Below are 27489 nucleotides of genomic sequence, written 5' to 3'. Positions count from 1 at the left end.
GTGTTCGCCACTGTGAACTGTCTTTTGATGACTTCTTTCCTGCAAAAGTCATCAAATTCTTCGCTTGTGTATTCTCCTCCATTATCTGTTCTGAAACAATTGATCTTATTTCCAGAATCAAGTTCCACCCGCGCCTTGAAGTTTTTGGAAGTTGAAAACACGTCTGACTTCTTCTTGATAGGGTACACCCAACATCTCCTGGAGTAGTTATCAATAAATAAGACAAAGTATTTTGCTCCACCTAGGGATGTAACTAGTGCTTGCCATACGTCAGAGTGAACCAATTCTAGAACACTTTTGCCTCGAGAATTTGATTTGTTGAATTTCAACCGGTGCTGCTTACTTGTTATGCAATGGTCACACAAAGGAAGTGTTACCTTTGTTAAGCCTGAAAGTAGGTTTTGCTCCACAAGGACTTTCATTCCTTGTTCTGACATGTGTTCAAGTTTCTAATGCCATAGCATTGCAGAATTTGAACTACATAAGGCAACAGAGGCTTCTGCTTCTAGCAAAGTCTCTCCCTTCAGCATGTACAAGTTTGCAGTTATCTTTTCGCCTTTCAGCACCACAAACGCTCCACGAAACACCTTCATGATTCCTTTTCGTGTTTCAATCTTGCTTGCATTATTATCCAACAATCCGTAGGATAATAAATTTTTCTTCAGGCCTTTCACGTGCCGCACATCTCGAACAACTTTAATTGTTACATCATACATCTTCAATTTGATGGTTCCCTCGCCAATGATATCTAAGGCATGATCATTGCAACCATACACAGATCCTCCTGAGACAGGTTCATACTGATGAAACCATTCTTTTCTTGAGGTCATGTGATATGTTGCTCCTGAATCAATGAGTCATATATCTGCAAATCTTTTTCTGCCTTCCACGGTGGTTGACGCTTCACAGCATAGATCATCTCCATCATCTGAAGTGTTTGTGGTATTACCTTGTGGATTGGAGTTTTTATTTAGACTCCAATAATCTTTCTTAAGTGACCATTCTTTCCACATTTGTAGCACTTTAAATTCTTCTTACTTCTCGACTTCGATTTACCATGTTTGTGATTGCTGTTTTGACCACGTTCTGTTGATCTCCCTCTCATCGTTGTCATCGTTGTTAACGCTTCTGCTTGTTGTAGATTTACTTGTCTGTCTTCTTTATTATTGCGCCGATTTTCTTCTTGTAGAACAGCAGCTGCAACATCAACGAAGACTAAACTGGTGACATTACTATTTGTCAAGTTGATGATGAGTTGATCATACGAATCAGGTAGACTTTGAAGTAAAAGTTCAACACGTTCTTGTTCTCCTATTGTACATCTTAATGATGTAAGCTGAGAAAATAACGTGTTCAGTGTATTTAAGTGCTCTGTCACTGAAGTAGATTCTGACATACGAAGAGTGTACAATTTTCTCTTAAGGAAAATATTATTGTGCAGCGATGTGGCCTCGTACAGTTTAGTGAGATGATTCTATATCTCTTTAACTGTCTTTTTCTCCTCGATGCTTGACAATACTTCATCTGCTAATGCTAGATGAAAATTTGCCATAACATTCTCGTCCATTTCGATCCATTTGTTATCATCTGTGAAATCCACCAACCTTTCACTGATAGTTGCTAGACAACCGTCTTTCCTCAGGATGATCTTCATCTTCAATTTCCACAATGATAAATTTCTCCTATTAAATTTTTCAATATCAAATCTCGTTAACATAGCTTCTTTTACGGATAGCTCTCACTATTTCATAGTTCTCTGAAACCTTCAAAGAATGGATAATACCTTCTTATTTTCTTATGTTGGAGGATCTACCTTTTGGTGGCAACCACAAGACAATAAGCATATATTACACACTCAAATCTGACTCTGATACCAATTGTTGCGGAAGACGACTATCGAATAGAACAAAAATACAACTGATAATTTGAGAAAATAAAAATTAAAAATAAAAGAGATACAAAATTTACGTAAAAAACTCCTAAATTTTATAGGGTAAAAAATTACGGACAACGGTAGAAGAATTTCACTATGAGAAAATAAGAATTACAACCTCTCTCGATATACCAAGGAGAAAATAATGATAATTCTCTCTTGATAAAAAAGAGAAAATAACTATCAAGAAACTTTATAAATTCTCTGTAGTATTGGAAGAAAGCTAGAATGTTTTGAGATGATTTTGAAGCTAAATGAGCTAAGGTATTTATAGTTGAAGCTTTAAAAATTAATTTGTAAATACCCTAAATTAAAATGACTAAAATTGAGATTTACCCATTCCCAAAAAATCAACAAAAAAACAGCCCACTTTCGATGCCCCCTATATTTGACAAAATTCATTCAATTTTCTTCAACTTGGACCGAAAGTCATTTTGACTTTCAACAAAATATACATAGAGAGAGAGAACGACAGAAGCAACAGTACTTAAAGACAACAATTCTAAAGAAATTTCAATAAAAAACAAAGTTTAAAGCATGAGTTTGAAGGAGATGATTACAAAGGTGCTACACATGGTTGAACCCATCGATACTTTGCCTAACTCTCAGCGTCAGATAAATCAATATCAATGACCCCACACTTGACCTGAACCGAAGAAGAAACAGTAAGTTGTTGATTGAAAGAAAAGAAACAAAATAATAATAATAAAAAAAAATCAGAAAGTGCAACTCTGATTACTCTTAGTAGTTACTAGTAGGAAACTTTTGTTGGGTAAAGTTGGTTAATGGAACAATCCTATCACAAAAGAGAAGTTTCTTAGGGGTTACTCTCCTGAATAAAGCCTAAGCTACTCAGACTACTTGCGAACGTTAAGTACGGCATGTGTCAAGCATGGATGCGTTTAATTTTTTTCCAATGGAAGATCATATCCTCGTACTGTTGTACCTATACAAATGCGTATCGGATATAGATAGTTCAAGAAAAACAGACATCATAACCGGAGTCATGTACTTAGAAAATAATACATGGGATCGAGTTAACGATATGTGCAACCACCAAAGTACACTAATGGACAAACAACTAAATCGGAGTAACTAAGAAACTCCAAGCTTTCCTATTTTCTGTAACACTCTTGGTAATTAATTACCATATTTAGTTAAAATGTCGCCACTTATGAGTTACGACTGAAACGTTTTATCTTAGTAAACGAAAATTTTGTAGTTTGAAGGTAAACTGTTGGTTTGCTAGGAACTGCAGAGCTTACAAGATTGAGAAAAGGAGTACTATTTTCCTCGAGTCAAATGACGCAGCTCTTTTATATCTCCTCCACCTGTTCGTAGGTGCATCATGAACCCTCTCGGTTGATGATTTTTCTGTCGAAACAATACTCAGTTTAAGTCATATAGCAAATTCTGCACTCCAGCAAGTGTTGGGTGCAATGGTAAAGCACATTGCACTTCCAGTGAGAGACCCAAGTTTGAACTTTGGACATGACATTAAACCCATTAAAACTCAAAGCTGAGTTGACACTTACCTGCAATTAAGCTTGCTTGTCTCTGCAACACCTTCTGCAAATGCTGTAATTTATTGAGATCTAACATTAGAGTCAAGAGTGAAGAAGAAACAATGTACTAAATCTCAAGAAAGGAAAATCAGCAACACTAATGATTAAATAAAAATATATGTGGTAATGTCTCGGACACCATATGCACAATCTACGTTTTACAGCCCAAATATATACACAGGTAGATCAAACTTACTGTCACTGCACCTTCACTTTTTAGATTTCCAACACTTTCATCACTGGATTTAAGTGTCTCGGGAGCATTTTCCTCATTGTTCATATCCAGAATGCAAGATGAATACCCATCTTCACCATCCACTTTCAAATCAATGCAGCTCTGGCAACTCAATGGTGCATCCAAACACATATGGTTTTTAGATGAAAAAGGAACTTCTAGGAGGCTCAAAAAAGTAAACTGTGATGTACAATTTGAACTTGTATTTCCTTCCTCACGCAACACAGAAATGCTATAGACATCCTGGCCCTGTACAAGGAATGGAAAATATATAGGAACATTGAAAAAACTGTTAAAAAACAGCTCAAGTAGTTTCCAAATTCTTATTTTAAAGTAATTTATTTATAGGAAAGATTATAAAGTTCAAACCAACTTTAAAACAAGGATTGCTGGGATAACAAATATTGGTTAGAAAGTATAGAATCAAGACTACAAAAATTAAAAGCCAAAAAGGAAATTATGAGACGAGAAAAACCATTCAAATTTAAGTATTAAATCTCATGGGACTTGTGTACTTTATCCCAGTTACAGTTTAAGTGATTTTTTACTTCTAGAAATGAACTCATCTATTTGAATTTCAAGAAATCAGGCTGACCTATTCTCAGGGAGATCAAGCATACTTCAAAGGTCAAAGCCAAATTGCAGTATTTAAAAGTGCGATGTACTTCCTTTAGTTTTTAAAAGAGAAACTGAAGCAGTTGCATATTTACTAAAAAAAATACCCTTCTATATTAATGATCATTGATCAAAAGGTTACATGACCGAAAACATATTTTAACCTTGAATTAGGAAGATATAAACGTGTAATTAACATTTCTACTATTCTGGTGGATTAGAGCAAATCTAGTGTTGGATTACAACCTGAATTTACATTAACGACATTGCAAGTTGCTAAAAAAATGATATGATTGATAACTCCGTAAAAAAGTTGTATTTTGGGACCTTTTCACTTAAGTTATTGAATGTCTAAGATCTCATTTAGGACCATGTAGATGCATTTAGGAACATATAGTTGCATGTGGTGGAATTCGTTTTGCCGCGACATTTTATTTTGTCATCAGTGCTGCTTTATGGGGAAGGTGTTTGTCTAATGATGTGCAGAAATTGAGAGCAAGGAAATGCCATGACATTAGGAGACTGCTGAGCAGAATGAAAATGTCGAGTTGGATTGGTATTTCGAAAGCGAGCAAAGTGCGAGAAGATATTTTTTAAGCCAGTTGTCCCCCATTTTCACCAAGAGCGAGAAATCCACCTGGATTAGCACTGCACAGGCCATGCTGCACCATGCCGCCCATGCTGGACCATGCTGCAGATGTCAGGTGCTCAGCCAACCACCCAGTATGGGCCATTTCTAGATGCCCATGCTGGACCACTGCCCCATGTTGGACCACTGCCCCATGCTGGATCACTACCCAATCTTCACGAGAATCAAGCAAAGTTGGGGGTATCCTAGGAATTTCAACACCAATTCCTAAGGTTTTTCTCCCCTTATATATAGAGGATGAAGCCACAATGAAAAAGACTTTTGGTCTCACGCCAATTTGAGCTTAAAAGTTAGAGAGAGGTCTTACTTTTCTCAGTCAATCCTACTTGCCGTGGCATTTCTCCTTGACAAGCCTAAGGGAGTGGCGTTCTAAGCATCCGAGAGGAGCTAGATCGCTAGGAGCAGTTTTTGGTGATCAAGGAAAGCATTTGGCAGTGCACGTTGAAGGCTTTTTCTCCTCCCCTTAGTTCTTTGCTTTCATATTTTGTTATTGGGTTGTAAGGAACGAATGAAACTTGCTTTGTGCTTGTTTATTTCGAACCTCACAATGAACTAATCCTATTTGGTGGGAGTTCGCTTGGATATTTAAGTTTTTATTTCAATGAATGGTTGTCTTTCTATGCTTCAATCTGTTTTGTTTATGAAACTTAATGCCTTAAGGTTGTAGAAGCTACGAGAGTAGCCTTTCTTTAGGAGGTTTTGAGGGTTTGAGAGAATGCCTTGGCAAATTATCCTTAGTGAGAGAAACTAGGGAGGAACTACATAAACAAGGGGTTCTAGGTAGTAACTAGGCCTAATCCACCTTAGAGATAAGGTTAGGATTTCATTCGACTAAAAAGAGTTGTGCAAAAACGATAGGTTAGATGTTAATGCTGCCACAAAAAGGTATTGCCGAGACATATCCTGTTATCTGGACCAATAGGATCACTGCAGGGGTTTACGCCAATCGGTTATGCCAAGGCATATTTAATCTATCGAGTCCCTTACTAGAGATAGCATATGACACTTTAGTAGACTCTGTCGGGCAGACTAGGCATAGAAGAAATATCATTAGGAGAAATAGACTTAGATTTTCCCAGTGACTCCTATCACTCACTTCCATAGTAGCTTGTCATGTGAGAAAGCTAAAGTCTTGTTAATCAAATCTTATATTTATATTTTATTTTGCCTTGACATTTCCATTTGTTTGCACTTATCACAATTGAATTTGCCACGACATTTCATCCAACTTGCCACGACATATTCAATTGCGATCACACTACCACCATTCCATTTTCACATCATTCATTCCATTTTGCCACAACATTCTCATTTGTACATATCATCACTAACTTTACTTAGGTGACAAAGTAAAGCGACTTGACAAACCTATTTGATTTCCCCAATTCCCTGTGGAGACGATACTCAACTTATCACTGTATTACTTGTTCGATTGTGTATACTTGCACATATATTCACACCCATTTATAGTACTCACAAAAAGCGGACAATGATAAGATTAATTAAGTGAATTTGTAAAAATCCTCAGCAGATAAAGATGATTGAAAGATGAAAAAATAACTCACATGTGAAGGGTTTAAGCTGCATTTTTCTCTTACTGGAAATGTTGTATCCTCTATTAGAATAGGCAAGACATCTGAAATTTCAAATAAAAGGAACTTATTAAACATGGTTATCAAAGTAAGGACATTGATACTTATGTTACTTGCACTTCAGTGGGAAGGTCGGATAAAGGTATGTCTCCAACATTGGTATGTTCAATTTTTAGAAGTTTTCTTTATTGTATTTAGAGGATCCTTGGAGGGCTCTATCCTCATATCCATGTCCGGATACACATCGGACATGAGTGTTTAACACAAATACTTAAAAAAAATGAACTGGAGCAACATAAAACAATAATCTAAGACGAATATCCTTACCAAGAGAACAATGTTGGTTCGTCTCATCAAATCCTGGCTTAATCAACCCAAAGCATGAAATGTCAACTGGCAAATTGGGTCTTCCATCCACCATCCCGGATAAGAATAGGTTTTCCTGCAATAAATCACGAGAAAAAAAATAAAGCATTGCAAAATAAACTTTGAAAGAGAAGCACACAAAGATTTATATAACAAAGAAGGAACAATTTTCCATTTCTCATTTTTTCTATTTTCAGGTTCCTTTACTCACTAGTCACTAAAAGCACAAGTGAATGTCAAGTTAAACGTGAGAGAGAGATTATCTACGATTTTTTTCTAAGTCAACACTGATTTTCTATCTATCTACAGATCCATATGGCTGACATTTTACAATTAAATTTACTGGTAAAAGAAAATCAATTTATTAATTTGTATAAATGAAGAAGTTATATTAAAAGAAGTTCCTTTTTCTTTTTTAAGTGGAGAGAAGAAATCCACATAAATAAAACCAGGAATCTGAAGTAGGCAATGCAAGAAAGTTAAACAATAGTAGCCATAAAAACGACAAGAAACTGTTTTATGTAGCCAAGAAACTGAAGAAAATGCAAGAAACTAGAAGTGAATGTCTTCCTCATTCTACATTTACCAAACAAGAAATTCAATTCTTTTTTTTTTAAATGAATGGCAATGGAATGTAGACTAGATCATAAAGACCATGAGATTTTCTCAAGCGGCAAATATTGTAAACAGTCATTAAAAAAGACCAAACTTGTTTGACACTTAATCCAAAATCAGAAGCTTCATTTCCAAAAGCAGCTCCAATTTCATTAAAGAAACAGAAAAGATTCAAATGCCACTAATTCAAAAAAGATAAAATTAAAAAACTCTCACCTCTTCGGTCGATTTAGCCGCCATTGCACCCAAAAGAACAAAAAATAACAAAGAGCGAGAGCAAAATAGTGTTGAGCAAATCTCAGAATATTTCAGAAAAACATTTGATTTAATTTATAAGTTGCTCTGGACTTTACAACACTGTATTTTCATATAAAACTTTTAAAAGAGAAAAAAAATGAATGATGAAAGTCTACATCGGAGGAGAAGGGAGCCGATGCACCTAAATGGCGCAGTTTGCCAGATAAAAGGCTTGTGATTACGACTCCGACGACGACGACGACAGATCCTCTCCCTTCCACTTTCCCCTCAGTTTGACGTAATTTACCCAGACTTTTATAATTTAGTTTAAAAAAAACGATTTTTAATATAAAATTACAAAATATTAATATCAATATTCATAAAAATAAGGACAAAATAGATGAGATCAATTTAATCACTTTTTTCATTAGTTTGACATGAACTGAAAGTTGAAGATTAAAAGAGGTAAAAAGTTTAAGAGACAAAATAATAAAAATTATAAAGTTTAAGGGCAAAAAGTGTTATTATACGAAGAAAGTAAGATGGGCTTGCATGTGACAAGTTATGGAAAAGAAATCTTTCTACAATATGCAATAAAGAGAGAAGCTTTAGGTGAAAAACAAAAAATGATGGTACGAAATTAACTACTCTGGTCGGTGTTGAGCACTGAGCTAAGCTTTGCACATGAAGGAACTATAGAAGACGATACATACGAAATTTATCAATTAAAGATTCTAAATATTTATTATGCTTATGTAAGTTGTTAATTATATTATATATGATTTGTTTAAGAAAATCACATATTCAAATTGAGTCGAGTTTAAGATATTTACAATATGAATTATTCAAATTATTTTGTATAAATCTGATTATAAATATAATCATTAACATAAAGTAAATTTTAATTTAATCATTTATGAATTTAATAATAAAATTTTAGGATTTATTTTCTAAAATGAAATTATTTCGAAATTGAGCTTAAACAGATTCAAATCTTGTTGCAATCTTATACTTTATTTGTTTATTCATGTGCAAAAAGGGTAAAAGTTATCGTAAAAGATTGGTCATGGTTGATTGAGCATGGAGTGAGAGTGAATTTTAAAGAGAGTTTAGATCATTTTACTAAATATGAATAGAAAAACAAATTATAGACAGAGTTTTAACCTTTTTAATATAGTTTAGACAGTTAAGACCAGTACATTTATATACAAAATATTTTGTAATATTATTATTTAATAAATTATCAGTATTTAATCTGATACATTTATATACATATCGAAGTTGAGCTTTAACATATTACTTGTTAAACCAAGGGTTTCATTAAATGGGTTTCAGACTTTATACAGAGATATAGATATAGGTCGGATTGGATCAGAATTTTTATTAATCTGATATGATTTGATAAAAATATATATTTTACTGAACATTCGATCAGATTTAAAATAATTTTAAACCCTAAAAATAAATTTAATATATATTCTCTAAGTTTTAATTTGATTTTGGCATGTTAATATGTATTTGTTTTATTATTGTGTGTTTTAGAATAACAAATAAATTATTGAAATCTTCAAAGTAAGAAAAAATTGATGTTAATCGATAAATTTATCAATATGAGAAAATTATAAGCTCATGTTAAAAGAGCGTAACCACCTTAGCTTAATTAAAAAAACCGAGTTCATATTTGTGATTTAATATGTGTATACATTGTGCATGAAATGCCTAGTTCGTGATTATGGCTCTAAAACGAACACATGATTACGATGACGGATCTAGAAATATATTTTTAAGATGGGCACGTATATTAACAATACAAAATTATTGTATGCGGTGGACATTACACACAATTAGTAAAACAAGTAACTAACAAAAGAAAATTCATATTTTAAGTGGACACTTATCCACTCTAGATTAGGCATGGATTCATCGTGACTGTTATGATATGTGTTTATATTTATTATGTTAAAGATATGATTGCGAAGTTTATAATATGTTTATGTATGATAATATTATGTTATTGATGCCGAAGAATAGATCATGATAATATGTTATAATATAGCGTGATCATTGGTAAATTGAGAAAAAAAATGCACGAGAGAATTAGTAACGATTGATAAATGCAAATTTAGAAGTCATTTGATTAACATGTTTAGTCCCACTGAGGACAATTCATAACGGATGTCTTCCACGGAAGCTGCTCTCAACCTGGCGTTGGGGGCAACCTACTATCCTACCTCCCCCTTACCCCATTACATATGGGAATAGGGTCAGCTAATTTTTATCAGTGATGAAGTTACTAGTGGCTAGAAGTTATTGTTTCTCTAAAAAAATTTGGTATAATGACATTTTAAATCTTTTTTAATTTAAATATTAGTTTAATAAGATCTTTGTCGGTCCTAATTTTTAGATTTAGATATTTAAAATATTTTTATTCTTTTAATGTAAAATAATTTTACTCCCTCAACATTTGACCATAACTACAAGAAAGACTAATTTTATCTCAATTTTATTTTTATTTCATCTTGGAGGGGTCAACATATATGTGTTTTATCTTTAATCACTCAATAAGTACAAGTTGAAAGGTTAGAGACTTGGTAAAAATTGTATTAATTAAATGAGTTTTTTATTATGTTTTTTTTAAAGTTTGAGTGTTATATATACAAACACGTTTTAAATCATACTTATTTGCAAAATTTAATTTTTTTTAAAATAATTTTTTAAAGAAATAATAAAAATATTATATTTGAATAATACAATTTATATTTAAAGTGTTTTTTAATTGAGATTAAAAAACAAAATTAATGATAAAATAAGTGATATGTAACGGATCTGAGAACCGGGGCGTCTCAGGTGATTTCTCTTGATTTTTCCTGTTTTATATTGTCTCTGTGTTGATACTCTCCACTTCTATGGACTGGAGGAGGCTATTTGGATGTAAATCGGGGCAAGAGCTACAATATTTCTCCCCCAAATCTCGTGATTCAAACCCTATTATCCAACCTCCACAAGAAATTTACGATGATGGAATTGTTGAATGGAGTTCATCCCTGGTGGGTCAGTTCCTGGGGGCCGCTCCCAACTTTGCAACTATGCAAAGAATGGTCGAAAGCTTGTGGAATAATCAGTCAAATGGTGTTCGTGTCTAGGTAAGCTTCGCATGCAGCAATCTTTATATTTTTTTCATTTAATAGTGATTCTGTGAGGGATTGGGTATTGCACAATGGACCATGGCATATCTTGAATAAACCCTTATTCCTAAGAAAATGGGAGCCGAATTCTATAAGACTACAATTTGATCTTTCTAAAATCCCTCTGTGGGTTCACCTCTTCAATGTTCCTCTCGAACTGTTTTCGATAGAGGGCCTTTGCTACATAACAAGTGCCATTGGAAACCCACTAACCATGGATTCAGTTACTGCCTCAAAATCTAGATTAGAGTTTGCTAAAATCTGTGTTGAGATTGGAGTGAATGATGTAATCCCTAAAATAATAGAGTTAGTCTCACAAATGGGCAGACTACTACAGTTTTTGTTGAAGCTCATTGGCTTCCTTATAGCTGTCTAAAATGCAATAAATTTGGTCATTCTGAGAAAGCTTATTTAGCTCTTAAAGACACATCACCTGCTAATTTACAAATCTGGAGAAAAATGGGAGATCTTCTCCCTGCTGTACATTCTAACCTCCCAGGTATGTCTAGTCCACAAGTTCCTCTGTCATCTAGTTCCCAAGGAAAAAATGAGAATTCATCAAATGATAAGGAACCTATTAAAGAAACAACTTGCTCCTCATTAATTCTTTCTGATCCTGCTGCCAAGGATGACCAACTAGCTTCTTTTCCTATTTCTAATGAGGTCTGTAGTACTTCAACAATTTCTACATATGATTATGCTGCCAAGGATGATCAATCTTGTTCTTTTCCTGACTCAAATGAAGCTTGCAAAACTTCATTACTTTCTTTGCCTCAAAATGTTACTACTGTCTCTGACCTTAATGTTATAAATGTTTCCCCTCATTTTTCTAATGAGGACATCAACACTTCTAAAGTTCCTCTACCCCACTTCAATCATTCTGAAGAACATATTGTTTCTCCAATTGGAAATACTACCAAAGTTTCTAATGTTCCTAAAAGAGGAAGGGGTCGACCTATAAAAACAAAAAACAAGGCTTCTTTAAAAGGATTCTCTAACAGATTTGAGGTCTTAAATTTTGTAGATGAATCCCCTCATTCCTTAGAGATTAACGGAAAAAAGCCCAGATCTGCTGCTTTGGGAGTGGCTCTACTAATTAAAGACCTTAAATCTAAAAAGAATGAACATCTTGACAAGTCAAAATGTGTCTATGCCAAAGTTTGAATATGTAACACCCCCAACCCGTACCCGAATCGAATACGAGTCTGAGGTGTCACATTGACTTTTCAAACTTTGACTCTTGACAAAATTCAAAGAAACTTTAAAACTTTCATTAAAATAAAAGCGGTTTATTTACATAAATTAACCAAAATAATCAAAATCGATCAGAGCATATCCAACTCAATCAATTAGTACATGCCAACTATATTCAAATTAACCAAACACATTTAAATCATTTATTTTCTGATCTGAAATTTTGTAAGGGAGATGCTGATCTGGCGCTTCTCTTCTCGCTTCTTTAACCTACGTGTGAAACAATCACACGCTAAATCTATGACTTAGTGAGGCATTAAATTTATAAAGGAAACTCTAAATGCTTAAACATGTATGAACATATTACTTATTGATGCCACACAATCATTATATATAATATAATGTACACATCACACATTATTTCCATCATTAATCTTATTCTATTATCCACATTATTATCATTTATATCCTTTAATCATACTTTTCATCAATATATGACTCATTCAAACCATACGCACATCATCATAACAATCATATAATACAGTTTATATCACAAAAACATATATTTCACCAGAACCATCTTTATTGTTATCTCTTTGTTTAGCCCATATACATTTTTTAGAACTATAGATATGTGAGTCTATTGAGGTTGTGCACTAATGTTGTCACCACAGCTCGTATAAATGCACCGAACTGCCACGTAGAATTTCACCGAAGTGCTGCGTAGAATTGCACCGAAGTGCCATATAAAATGTCCCTAAGGACCACATAGAAAATTCCTTAAAAATCATATACATATACAAAGAATCAAGTATGTGTCTCAAAAGACATAACACATGTTCCAAGGAATACATATATGTCCCGAAGAACCGCGTAGACCCTCGACTCTTGGCATGCCAACTATACCCCTAGCTCTCATGACACATAACATGAGCATTATCATTTATTTCATTTCACATATTCATATATTCACATAGTACATAGCTTATATTTTTTCTCACGTAGTCACATAGATCCATGTCATATAACATATATCCAAAGTGCATAGAATCGCGTAGATCATATCATATAGCTTAGATCATTTCTTAGATGTTCATGTAAACTTACATATCATATCTTGTTCACATATAATCATATATACTTCATATAGCACATAAAAACACCTAGAACACTTCCACATAGCTTATATCAATTTTTTGAGTCCTTTCATATTACTTGATAACATATATCATATATGTATATAATAACTTATGTCATATCATCTACCTTATGCTTCATTTCTTTGTATTCCCTTAGATTACATAAACTATGTCGTATTTCTAAATATATATCGTTTAATAGTATTTTATTTATATATTAATTTAATATATTTACTTAATTCACTTTCATATATTCCTTATAACCTTTTCATATAGCTCCATAAATCTTTAGCATATAGCTCCATAAATCTTTAGCATATAACTTATCTTATATATTCGTATCATCCTTTTATATTCAAGTTTCCTAATTGATATACTATTCCCATTTCATTCTATAATTCAATCTTATTTAGTTCCCTTAACTCTCATTAAATCAAAAAGCTCTATTATACTAATTCTCATAATGGATCATACCACTATGTACTTGTTCAACTCATGTTTCTATTAAGCATATATTGTTACACATGTTTACCTAGTTCCTATCACTTCTCATGAACTCACTTTCATCATATTTTCCTATTATTACATATTTTATCTCATAACCATGTATTCACATAGTCTTATATTTCATTATCATATGACTTATATTTGTTCTCCTATAACTCTTCATAGACATCTATTTCCATATATCACTTGACTGATCTTTTATATTCCTATAATTTCATAACTTATTTTATATTCTCTCATTAACACTTAAAAGTGTTTTTACGTAAACCACATAGCACATACAAAACATATCAATTCATATAATCAAACATACATACACTTCATGTTGTTAACATACTTATGATCAAGACTTAATGAACTATTACTATAGGAAATAGACTTATCACAAGTCCAATTTTCATATAATCTTATAAAAATAAACTGCACTCACCTTGGCCTCACTACGTTCCAATCCACTTATGGTTTCCTCTCTTTCGATCAAATCTTAACTTGATAATAATTCCGGAACTTGTTCATGTTCGATATCTACATAATCACACATTGATACATATCAATATCCAATTTTTATACTCTAATCTATCATTTCTTAGACCAAAAGAAAGGTCTATTTCCATTTCCCCTTTGAAGTGCATCGATACATTCTACAGTGCATCGATGCATTCTTTAACATATGCATCGATGCACTACCCATGCATCGATACACCAATCACCTTCGATGTTTTCATTTTAAGGGGGTGCATTGATGCACTCCTTATGCATCGATGCACTAATTGCATTCGATGTTTCTTCTTTAAAGAGTGCATCGATACACATTGAATGTGCATTGATACACCTTGCCCAGAATTTGCATTTTAAGCCCGAAAACCATCAACTTTTCACTCAATACTTCTATTTTAAGCCCCTATCATGTCATTAAACTAAACTACCATTACTTAAACCAACTTATATCCATGTAAACCATCTTTATTTTCCATATCTCATCATGATTCTTAAAATTTAAGAATCTTACTAAACTTTCATCATTGTTATTAATCATTTCTAACTTCATAAATCTCTTATTCTTATTGATGGCAAGTCAAATTCAACTTTAAATTCTTATTATAAACTCCACTTCAACATTTCACTCAAGAACTCCAAATCTTTAATCTTCCTTAACTCCTTTATCTTTTGATTTTAAGATAACTTAAGCTTTCCTTAAGCTTAGTTATCATCTAATGATCAAAACCCTATCTTAAATTCGGCTGAATGTCAACCAACAAGAGATCTTACCTTTGCTTATGGCTTCACGTGAAGAAGAAGAAGAAGAAAGGAGAATAAGAGAACTCTGGAGAAATCTCTCATCTTCCACGTGGTTCCCTTATCTTATAAAGGGAAATAAAAATATTACTTGTCAATTAACCATTTTACCCTTTAATTCATTCAATAATTACCAAACAACCTTCAACTATATTTTCAATAAGTCATTAAACTATTTAACTATTCTACTTTTATCACCAAATTCTGAAACTTTACAATTTGATCACTAACCCGGTATTGAGGATGTTACAGAATAATCCTAAAAAACATAATAAGGTTTTACAAAGGGACTCTCTTTACAAAGTTGATGTTCTTTTCCTATTAGAGACCAGGGTTAAACCAAAAAAATTTGAATCTATTTTAAACCTCAAATCCAGTACTTAAAACTTCTTCTCAAACTATGACTATGCTTCAAATGGTAGGATTTGGTTCCTTTGGAAAAAAGGTTTGGATCTTTCACTCTGTCAAGTTACTGCCCAGAGTATCACTGCTAAAGTACTTAGAAATAGTGTCCTATTTATTATTTCAGCTATATATGGCAGTAATGATGGTACTCAAAGGAAACATCTCTGGCAACATTTAAAAGACCTTGACTCTAGTATTGGTTCATTTCCTAAGATATTAGGGGGGTGATTTTAATATCTTTCTCCATTCTTTTGAATGCTCAGATCATGACATCCTGGGTTCTTACACTTCTAATGAAATGAAAGATTTCTAAGACAATATCCATGACCTTCTTCTTCAGGATCACCCTTTCTTTGGACCAACTTTCACATGGAGCAATAAACAACAAAATTCCTATATTGCTAGGAAATTAGATAGAGTTCTTGTTAACTCTTATTGGATTAGCTCTTTTCATAATTCCTTTATGGAATTTCTTGCTCCAGGGCCCTCTGACCACTGTATGGCTCTTGTTTGGCTTAATAAAGACTCCCAAACAAATCGACCCAAACCTTGCAAATTTTTTAACTTCTGGACCAAGAATCCTAACTTCTTTTAAGAGTTTCAAAATTCTTGGCAGCACCCAATGCAAGGAAATCCAATGTTGTCTCTTTTCCTCAAACTTAAGAATCCGAAGACTTGCTTGAGGAAGTTAAACAAGGAATGCTACAACAATATCTCTAATAGGGTTAAGCAAAAGAAAATTGAACTTGAACAAATTCAGCTCTCTACCCTAAATAGAACATCTTCTATTGATTCTGAACTTATTATTTAGAGTGGGCTCTCTTCTCTTGAGCATGCAGAAAATTTGTTCTTAAAACAGAAGGCTAAAATTCAATGGCTTAAAGAGGGTGACAAATGCTCTAAGTACTTTCACTCAGTCATTGCTTCAAAGAATAATAGAGAAACTATTAGAGTCCTAGTGAATGAACAAGGCAGTAGATTGGAAGATTTTGATGATATGGCATTTGAAGTAATCCAATTATTCAAAAATCAGTTGGGGAAAGTCGATTCAAATGTTAAAAATAGTGATCCCAATGTTCTAAAAAATCTGCTTCATCTCAATCTGTCTCCTGAAGTATTAGCAGATTTGGAAATAAATATCACTGATGAGGAGATAAAGGATGCCTTTTTCAGCCAAGGTAATGATAAGGCTCCTGGCCCGGACGTTTACACACCTTTCTTTTTTAAATCTACTTAGTCAGTGGTTGGTGAAGATGTGATTAAAGTTGTTAAATATTTTTTTCCAGAACTCTTATGTTTTACCATCTTTTAATTCTACTATTATTGCTCTGGTCCCTAAGATCACTAATCCTAGCAAGGTCAAAGACTATAGACCCATCTCCTGTTGCTCTGTGGTCTATAAGGCAATTACTAAGATTCTTGTTCATAGGCTGAAAAATCTTCTTCTTGATTTAATTACTCTTAATCAAACAACCTTTATTAAGGGAAGAAACATTATTGACAATTCTCTCCTTGCCCAGGACCTTGTCAAAGGCTATGGTAGAAAATCTATTTCTCCAATGTGTGCTATCGAGATTGATCTTCAAAAGGCTTTTGATTCTCTTGACTGGGGATTCCTTTTATCCATTCTCAAAGCAATTGATCTTCCTTCCCAATTCATTACTTGGATTGAAGTTTATTATTCTGGAGAAAGATATTCAATCTCTTTTAATGGTTCTTTAATTAGCTATTTCAAAGGTGAAAGGGGCCTTAGACAAGGTGATCCTTTATCGCCAATTCTTTTTGTTCTAGCTATGAATTTTCTTTCTAAGCTCCTTAATCTTGCTGCCACCAGAGATTTATTTGGTTATCATCCTAAATGCAAAAAAATTGGGCTCACACATCTTACTTTTGCTGATGACCTCCTAATCTTTTGCAAGGGAAATATAAAGTCAATTGCTGAAGTTATTTCTGTTATTCATAAATTCTATGAAATCTCTAGACTCCAACTAAATGTGGCTAAATCTGAAATTTTTGCAGCAAGAATTTCTCCGAGGAACCTTGAAATCATCAAAACCTATACTGGTTTCAAGTTTGGACTTCTACCAGTAAGATATCTAGGGGTTCCACTTGTTTATCAGAAACTCACTGTTAAAGACTGCTCCCCTCTTATTGATAAGATCAGATCCAGAATCCACCAGTGGTCTGGGAGGCATTTAAGCTATGCTGGAAGGTTATAACTCATAAAAATTATTTTACAAAACATTGCAAACTTCTGGTGTCGTCAATTCCTGCTTCCTCAATCTGTTATTAACAAAATAAACCAAATTTGCTCAAGATATCTATGGAGAGGCTTTAACACTTCAGCCTCTGGAGCTAGGGTAAGTTGGGGTAATTTATGTAAACCTAAATCTAAAGGAGGGCTAGGATTAAAAGACTTAAAATCTTGGAATAAGGTTTGCATGATTCTGTTAATTCAAAACCTTCTTGCTAATCAAGGTTCTTTGTGGATTGCTTGGACACATTCTTATGTAATCAAAACTAATGATTTTAGTCAAATGTCTACAAGTGCATCCTCAAGCTACATCTTCAAAAAACTTTTGAAACTGAAAACTGATGCCATCCCCATTCTTAATACTGAAATTACGACTGCTAAAGGGATTTGGGAAGAAGTAAGACACAAACATGATAAAGTCTCATGGCAAAAGCTTATTTGGTTTCCCCTTCACATCCCCAAATTTAGTGTTATTACTTGGTTAGCAATCCTTGATAGACTCCTAACTAGGGAGAGACTCTTACGTATGGGACTCACAACTGCTGGTCATTGTATATTTTGTAATGATGCTATTGAAACGAGAAATCATTTATTTGTTGAATGCACTATGGTTACTTCTCTTTGGAATGATATTTTGAATATGTCTCATCTGTCATACCTCAAATGTTATGGGAAAACAAGCTTGCTTGGGCTTCTTCAACTTGGAAAGGTAAATCTCTATTAACCTCCATTATGAAGATTGCATGGTGTGCTTTCATCTATAAAGTTTGGGAGGAGAGAAATAAACCCATATTTTAAGGAAAATTTCAAACTGTTGAAGACTTGCTTGGTTCTATCAAAGAAATAGTTGGAGTTCAACATAGGAATAAAGATTTCAATAGGCTTGATAATTTTAATATGCTTCTTTGTAACAATTGAAATATAGGATAACCATTTTTGTTGAATATAGTGGTCTTTGACCCTTGTTTTGGACTTTGTATTCTCTCTTATTTGGATAAATAAAAATCTTATAAAAAAAAACAGAATGACATTTTTTTCTTAATAGAGAATCCCGTGCTCTCGTCAAGAAGTGGACTGAAGAAAGTCTAACACGTTGATTCCTCGGCGGTAATCCCCTTCCATCCATCTCCTCGGCGATTTCCTCTCTCTTTCTCTTTGACTATATATATATATATATATATTCAAGAAAAAAAGAATCAAACTTACATAGCAGAGGGTGCGGTACCTTTGATCACCCACTTTCTCTGTTATCGAAAAACCGCGTTTTTTTGTTTGTTTTTATCAGATCGTAAAATGACTTTAACTTCGGTTTATGGAAAAGAGCTTTTATTGAAGGGTTTTTGAGCGAAGAGAAAGAGTTGAAAACAGAAAAAGAAAGCAAAAAGAAAATCAAGATTATGTCAGAAACTAGGCGCTATGGACTTACTAATCAACTGGGTACGTATGGAATTGACTCTTCTATTATCTTTCATTTTGGGTTTCATGTGAAAGCTGAATCTTGCTTGTCTTTTCCCGCTCTCTTTTTTCATGGTTTAATTTACTGCAATTGGTGTTCAGTTTGCTCCATTTTGCTTATATTTTAGTTCACAAGGTGGGTTTTAATTTACTTTTTCTTTTGTGAGGTTTGGTTTGAAAGATGGAATAGATAGCTTCATTCGGATTCTTTTATGCAGAAGAAAAATGGCTAAGCTCAAGGGGTGTTAATTTTTGTTGAAAAGAAAGGGTCTTGGGTCAAAATTAAAAAACAAATGTAACCGTTTTCATTTATTTTGTACAAAAATTATATTAATAATCTTTTTCATTATGAATTAAGGTTTTTACTTGATATTAAGGTATGTGCAAAGATTTGAATGACTCATCTTGTTGCGTGCAGATATTGAGCAGATACTCATGGAAGCGCAGCACAGGTGGCTACGACCAGCTGAAATATGTGAAATTCTTAAAAATTATAAGCAATTTCGCATTGCTCCCGAACCAGCACATGTGCCACCAAGTATGATCTTTTAATTTCATTGTAATGGTTCATGCTGTTAGTTGATGTCGATTGATACTTATCTTGATAACATGTAAACATTGCTCCTTTGATTTTTGAGTTCTATTTCTCCTGCCATTTAGGATAATATTATTGTTTGCTTCCATGAATATCTTCTCAACAGCTTTAACTTGTGAGATTGCAGCTTTCTTTTCTAGAAAATCCTTCGAGAATGTGCCGTTCTTCAATTCCTTTGATCCATTCCTTAGTTAACAGAATCACATTTGGATTGTAATCCAGATATAAAACTATCTATGCTGTAAATACTGTAGTTAAATTTTACTCAAATGAAAAGTGTTAAAATTGTTATTTCTTATTTTCTCAGAATGCCTTTCTTTTCTTTGTGTTTGCAGTACTCTAATGTGAGGATGGGTAAAATTACATTACAAGTTTGTCATCTAAATTTGAACGACTTATTTGTTCCTAAGATCTACTTATATCTTATTTTCTATTCGTTATTTATTTGGGTTATTAACTTAGCCTATTATTTGATTGATAATTTTTCTTTATTGATAACAAAATCATTTTCAATGCAGTGTTCATCTTAATACATTTTTTTAGAATTTAGATTACTTATTTTGGGTTAGATTCATCACCCTCACCAATCATGAGCATAACAGGTTTACTTCTAGTAAGTGGTTGTTTTGATATCCCAAATTCAACTAAAGGATGTTTTGACTTTTAAAATAAGATAACATCCCAAATTGAAATGGTTGTTTCGATATTTAAACTGCTATCATCCCAAATTGAGTTCTCCAAACTTAATGTGTTCTTTTTCAGGTGGTTCACTTTTTCTTTTTGACCGAAAGGTACTGAGATACTTTAGAAAGGACGGACATAACTGGAGGAAGAAAAAGGATGGGAAAACGGTGAAGGAAGCTCATGAGAGACTCAAGGTAAGAGTCAATGATGGGAAACCTTTCTTTTATATATCTTTTTGAATTCTTTTGTGGGAAGAATGAATGTATTTTGAATGAAATTTTCATTTTGAAAAAGAACTGGAAAAATGTTAATCTTTTCAGGCTGGAAGCATTGATGTTCTGCATTGCTACTATGCTCATGGAGAAGACGAAAACTTCCAAAGGCGCAGTTATTGGATGCTTGAAGAGTAGGTCTTGAAACATTTATGTTCCAAGGGGCGGTAGTTATTTTAAAAGTATTTTGTGTGGTTTATATGTTCTGTTTAAATCATTAAATACTCAGTTTTAGTTGTTATTCTTACACTTCACTGCACATGAAATAATAGTTAAATGTGATTTACAAGAAAAAGTCTTCCTCTACATTGGAGTCGATAGTCTAAACATAGGTGATAGCAACAGTATGAATCCAAAGCATTTTTATTGTTCCTGGAAATCATATGCATGTCCTTTAATCTCTCTATTACTAGATTTTGAACCTAGGATTTACTTTATTTCAAGCGAGTTAAGCTGATACACAGAAAGAGTTCTTTACACAGTATTAGATTTTTTTTCTCTTTTGCTTAGGCCTATGCTGAACCGATTTTATCTTCTTTTCCATTATAGGGTGCTTCTATATTACCTGCGTTCACTAATTCTGATATTTTGAAGTTCTCTTGATCAATTTGATTTTCATCTCTAAAATTAGGAAAATGGAACTTACTAAAAAAATAAAATCACATTTGTTCACTAATTCTGATATTTTGAAGTTCTCTTGATCAATTTGATTTTCATCTCTAAAATTAGGAAAATGGAACTTACTAAAAAAATAAAATCACATTTACGCCGTCAATAAGTTTAACGTAAGGAAATACTGAACCTAAGATCTCTTTTGTTTTGCTTGGTACTTTTTGCATTATGATAATATAATATTTAGCATATTAAATTGGCTGAGGTTTCTAACTTTTGAAATCGATTCTGCTAATGTGGATCGTGTTTTCTTGGTTTGAAATGCATGTGCTATTTGCTTGAAACTGTACTAGTTTCTCTGTTGCAATACTAGTATAGCAAATCCCTCTTGGTTGCTGACATTATTCACTAAATGTGTAGGGTACTCTCGCACATTGTTCTTGTCCACTATCGAGATGTAATGGTCAGACCTCATTCTATCACCTTTCTCCTTTTCTTTTCTTCTTGCTTATGCTTATCCATCTTTGAAAGAACTATGGGAAGGTAGTATCTTTTTGTTGTTGCTTCACTTGTTAGAAGGTTCTTTAACTGATTAAAGTTATTAATTAAACCCATATATTTTTTAGCTTTAGATGATAGTATGGTTGCAGAATTATCAATATTATTACCCAGCCAAAATAAAATTTTTAAAAGCTGATATAAATTGAAGGGGCAGCTTTTTGTTTGTAGACATCTTATGTTTTCATTTGTACCTCTTGAATTGCTACAGTCTGGTGTGTTCATTTCACTTGATTTCATTATTGTGCATGCAAGACTTTAGCAGGCCTAGAACTTGGTTTTCTTGGCTTAAATCAAGGATAAGTATTGTGTTTTCTACCGTGTTGATGGTCAAATATTTTATATCATATGGTCAATATTATATTATGGCCATGTGTGTATTTGAGCTTGAGAGCATGCATGCCAGTATGAACTTTGTATTTTGTTTGATGCTATATGTCCCACTTCCCCTTTATTTACTTGAGCTATCCTCACCTGAGGCTATTTCTATCTTGAATGATTGTTATTTTTCTTGCTTTGCATTTTCTACTGTATTTTGGTGCCATTACCTTGGACCAACTCACATTAGGTTTTAAAACTAATTCCTATGTTTTCCCACCTTTTTTCTATCCCAACCATTACCTTCTGAACAACTACAATAGTAAAATATTGATCCCGAGTCTCTTCTAAAACTTTAAAGGTCTTTGGCTTCACAATATGTAACTGTATATTTTCAAATACATTTCTGAAGTCTAAAACCTAATTGAATTTAATACTTGTCTCTTTCTCTAGTGTTTTCAATATGTTAATTAAACATTTCTAATGAAGAGCCATCTTCTAATTTTTCTTTTTTTACTTTCTGAAAATTTTTCAGGGAAATATGACAAATTTTAGCCACATCAAAGAGATTGAAGGAACGATTCCATATTCCCAAGAACCTGAAGGAATTGTACCTAATTATGAGGTGGAAAGTTCTAATTCTTCCAATTTTAATCCCAATAATAGTGAGATTCCTTCACAAACGATGGATACAGCAAGCATGAACAGTGTGCATGTGCAGGCATCAGAATATGAAGATGCTGAATCGGGTATGTTTGTTGGCTAGATATGGGTCAATTTTTAATAAATGATTAAGTGTTAATTTAATGTGGTTTTGAATGTTTGTGGTTTTGTGGGTAATGAATGCATTAGTCTGTGTTTTATTCTTACCAAGCAAGATGATATCTAATGCAGCCTATAATCATCAAGCAAGTTCACAGTTCCATTCTTTTCTTGATTCACATCAGCCTGTTGTGGGGAGGACGGATACCGGGTTCTATGATCCATATGCTCAAGTATCACATTCAAGTATGCTAATTGTTTGGTTTTGTGTTATTTATTGTTGATTCGCCTTTCCATTGTTGCTTACTACTGTCCTGCACTGCTAACAGATGATTATCATGGGAAACTGCCTCCAGCTGCTTTTCAACTTACTCAACCAGACAGGGATAGAGAGTATAATAATGTTGGAATAACGTATGAGCCCCAGAAGAACCTTGATTCACATTATGGGAGGATATGTTGGAAAATGGTAATCCTGTGGTTGGCTCTGCGCAATATCAGCCACCACTCACCTTTAAACAAAATGATATCATGGGGCAGCTATTTGACAACAGCTTTCTTAAAAAGGAGTTTGAGGATCAATCACATGCTCAAGAAGACTGGCAGGTAATGAATTGATTAAACTTTGACGATGGGTTTGAAAATTCTAACTATACATGCAAAGAGTGGAATTGTAATATTTAAAGTTAAGGCATTAATGATGGCCGTTATGGTCATGTCAGCTGTAATTGGCAAATTAGGTCCTAGAATAACTATAACCTTATTCGATATGCAGTAGTTGCATTGATGCAGTTTAATGCGTCAAGCTAGGTGTATATTCTACCTCTTCTTTTTCCAATTAAGTCCTAATTTGTCCTCTAAACAGGCTTCTGAGGGTAATTCTTCTCATTTAATGAAGTGGCCATTGGACCAGAAGTTGCATCCAGACCTGAGATATGATCTTACTTCTAGATTTCATGAAGAAGTTAATCACCATGTTTATCCAGAAAAGCAACATGATGATTCTCTACATAATAACCAGCTGACAGATCCCTCAAATGCAAACCATGAATATGTTCCTAAACCAGATTCAGAGAGCTATTTGACACTGGAGGGGAAATCTATTTACTCTTCTGCTATGAGACCACATTTGCTTGATGGTTCCTTAGCAGAAGGTCTGAAGAAGCTTGATAGTTTCAACCGCTGGATGAGTAAAGAACTTGGAGATGTAGATGAATCGCATACACATTCCAATTCTGGAGCCTATTGGGATGAGGTGGAAGGTGAAAATGGGGTTGATGTTTCCTCTATTCCCTCTCAGGGGCAATTGGATACCTTTATGCTGGGTCCTTCCCTCTCCCATGATCAGCTTTTCAGTATTATTGATTTTTCACCAAATTGGGCATATGTAGGCTCTGAAATCAAGGTAAGCTGTAATTCTTTTTATGCAAGTCAAGTCAGCATTGAAATATCTATTTCCACTGATGAGGCTGAAATACTGGAAAATTAGTTCCTCACTGTCTGTTGTGGTATCTAAAATGTACTTGTTTTCTTATACATTAGCTTCTTTTCTTTCCCACCCAATCTCTTCATTTCACACAGATTCTTATCACTGGAAGGTTCTTGAAGAGTAGAGATGAGGCCAAAAATTGTAAGTGGTCATGCATGTTTGGGGAAGTAGAAGTTCCAGCAGAGGTTTTAGCAGATGGTGTTCTTCGTTGCCATACTCCAAGACATGAGGCTGGCAGGGTTCCCTTCTATGTCACATGCTCCAACAGATTAGCTTGTAGTGAAGTCCGAGAGTTTGAGTACCGACTCAGTCATAATCAAGACATAGATACTGCAGATCACCCTAGAAATAATGCCGCCGAAATTCTTGATATGCGGTTTGGTAGATTATTGTGTCTTGGCTCCAGTTCTCTCAATTCTAACACCAATAGCTTAGCTGATATAACCCAGTTGAGCAGTAAAATTAATTCTCTGCTGAAGGAGGACATTGAGGAATGGGACCAGATGTCGTCGCTTGACTCAGAAGAAGATATTTTCCCAGAAAAAATAAAGGAGCAGCTACTTCAGAAGCTATTGAAAGAAAAGTTGCGTGTATGGCTCTTGCAGAAGATAGCAGAAGGTGGAAAAGGCCCCAGTATGTTGGACCAGGGTGGCCAAGGTGTTATACATTTTGCAGCTGCTCTTGGCTATGATTGGGCCTTAGAACCCATTATAGTTGCTGGTGTGAGTGTTAACTTCCGGGATGTGAATGGATGGACCGCACTTCATTGGGCAGCATCTTCTGGCAGGTAAGCAACTTGAAATAAAAGTTGAACATTTATACATTTCTCTTCTTCAACATTTTGACTATTTTCCTGAGCTTCCTCTTTTACGCAAGCAAGAAAGGGTATTCTATGCCATAGGGCTCTTGGTATGATTTATCTGAAGGAAAGAGTCATCAAGTAAATTCTAGGCTGTATAGCTGCGGCTTCCAAAAAATAATGGTCCTTTGGCTAATTTTTCATGGGTTCAGTAATGATACATATATTGCTTAAGTTTGTTTATGTACTATATCGATGATGTGCTTATTTTGGTCTGTCTGGCTTCTGCTGACATGAATTGTCTTTAACGTCAGAGAACGGACGGTTGCTTCCCTTATTTCACTGGGTGCAGCTCCCGGACCATTGACAGATCCGACACCTGAATGGCCTTTAAGCAGAACACCTGCTGACCTAGCCTCTGCCAATGGGCATAAAGGAATTTCTGGTTATCTTGCGGAATTTGATTTAAAGTCCCGCCTTCTATCCCTGAATTTGGATAAACAATGTAGTAATGATACCACAGATTCTAGACCAGATGACATACAGAAAATTATGGAGCGAAACACAGCTCCATTCAGCTATGAGGATGATTCAGATGGGCCATCACTAAAGAACTCATTAGCTGCTGTTCGTAATGCGATGCAAGCTGCTGCTCGTATTCATCAAATCTTCAGGGTGCAATCCTTCCAAAACAGGCAGTTAAAAGGGTATGGTGATGATAAATTTGGAATATCTGCTGAGCATGCGCTTTCACTTATTGCGGTCAAGTCAAACAAGCCTGGACAACATGATGAGAGCGTGAATGCTGCTGCCATTCGCATTCAAAATAAGTTTCGTGGTTGGAAGGGAAGAAAAGAGTTTTTGATTATCCGCCAAAGAATTGTCAAGATTCAGGTTCATCGCTTTTGCTGCTTTAGTTTATCAGCTTTTACAATTCTTGCTTTATATTCTGTCATCATATTCCTTTACAATCTTAATTATCGAACCCTAACTTTTAGTTTTGTTTATTTTCTATGAAAGGCACATGTAAGAGGCCACCAGGTAAGGAAAAACTATCGGAAGATAGTTTGGTCGGTAGGGATTGTGGAGAAGGTGATTTTACGATGGAGACGGAAAGGAAGTGGTTTACGTGGATTCAAATCCGAAACACTCACCAAGGGACCTAGCACACCTGCACCACCAAAGGAGGATGACTATGATTTCCTGAAGAAAGGCAGGAAGCAAACCGAAGAAAGATTACAGAAGGCACTTGCCAGAGTTAAGTCCATGGCTCACAATCCTGCAGGCAGAGATCAATATAGTAGGATGAAGAACGTTGTAACTGAGATCCAAGAGAAGGTAATTGAAATCATTGCTGATCAACTTTTCTTTTTTCGTCAAGTACTCAAGTCCTACTAATTGGTATGGGTATAGGAGATGATCCTCTTCAGGATCCTCCAAATATTTGAAGATTTTTTGGGGAAGAAAAAGAAAATGTCTGTCAGACATATCCAAGTTCGATATTCACACCCAAGTCCGAATAACATAGATTGAAGTGTTCTATCTAACAAAGGATGTTAGATACATGCAATCTTACAAAACCAAGTTTATTATCAATGATAAGGACATATTGTCTTTGCATAAACTTTGGCTTTGTAACAGAAATCGAGTTAAAAGCATGCATGAAAACCAAGTTTATTATATATTATGATGATGACGACGATATTCTCTCTTTGCATGAAACTTTGGCAGGTCATGTGCAATAAGATTCTCAACTTTGCAGGAGAAGCAACAGATTTGGATGAAGACTTGATTGATCTTGAAAAACTATTAGACAACGACACTTTCATGCACACAGCACCTTGAATGAACTGATTTCCGTCTTAATTCTCTTACAAACCTTGTTCGATTGCTTTGTTACTGTAACTCATTTGTAAATGTCTGAAAGTAGCCCATTCTTCGTCAATGATTTCAGATAACAGTACATAGATTTTAACATATAGTTTGGTCCTTGCTACTGCTACTTGGTTGTAGTTACTGCTCCATAAGCTAATTAATTTTGCCCTTTGCCCAAGCAACTTATTCGATAGGAGGAGCATCCTGTTATTCTTTTTACAGTTTTTAGTGTAATTGAGATATCCGACTTGTCAATGGAGTTGACAAAGCTGACCTTTTTTAC

At 34.2% G+C, this 27489-nt stretch overlaps 1 protein-coding gene and 1 pseudogene across 2 annotated transcripts; one reads left to right on the top strand and one right to left on the bottom strand.

Annotated features, from left to right (window-relative positions):
• Positions 1–2420: 2420 nt before the first annotated feature.
• Positions 2421–7958, bottom strand: LOC120125553. Of its 2 annotated transcripts, none has more exons than XM_039143956.1 (7): positions 7787–7958; positions 6917–7031; positions 6563–6633; positions 3695–3982; positions 3469–3511; positions 3199–3307; positions 2421–2579 (listed from the first exon to the last, which is right to left on the bottom strand). In XM_039143956.1, exons 1-7 carry the CDS (start codon positions 7808–7810, stop codon positions 2501–2503), a joined length of 729 nt encoding a protein of 242 aa, XP_038999887.1. In that variant the 5' UTR covers positions 7811–7958; the 3' UTR covers positions 2421–2500. The 2 variants fall into 2 exon arrangements, with proteins under 2 accessions (XP_038999887.1, XP_038999888.1); XM_039143957.1 differs by having other exon boundaries at positions 6917–7043; positions 7799–7958.
• Positions 7959–18984: 11026 nt separating this feature from the next.
• Positions 18985–27384, top strand: LOC120125574 (annotated as a pseudogene).
• Positions 27385–27489: the final 105 nt, after the last annotated feature.

The sequence above is a fragment of the Hibiscus syriacus genome, unplaced genomic scaffold, assembly GCF_006381635.1.
Source record: "Hibiscus syriacus cultivar Baekdansim isolate YM2019G1 unplaced genomic scaffold, ASM638163v2 tig00110432_pilon, whole genome shotgun sequence".
Classification (NCBI taxonomy): domain Eukaryota; kingdom Viridiplantae; phylum Streptophyta; class Magnoliopsida; order Malvales; family Malvaceae; genus Hibiscus; species Hibiscus syriacus.
Note: the sequence above shows the minus strand (reverse complement) of the source record. Positions and strands in the feature narration are given on the sequence as shown.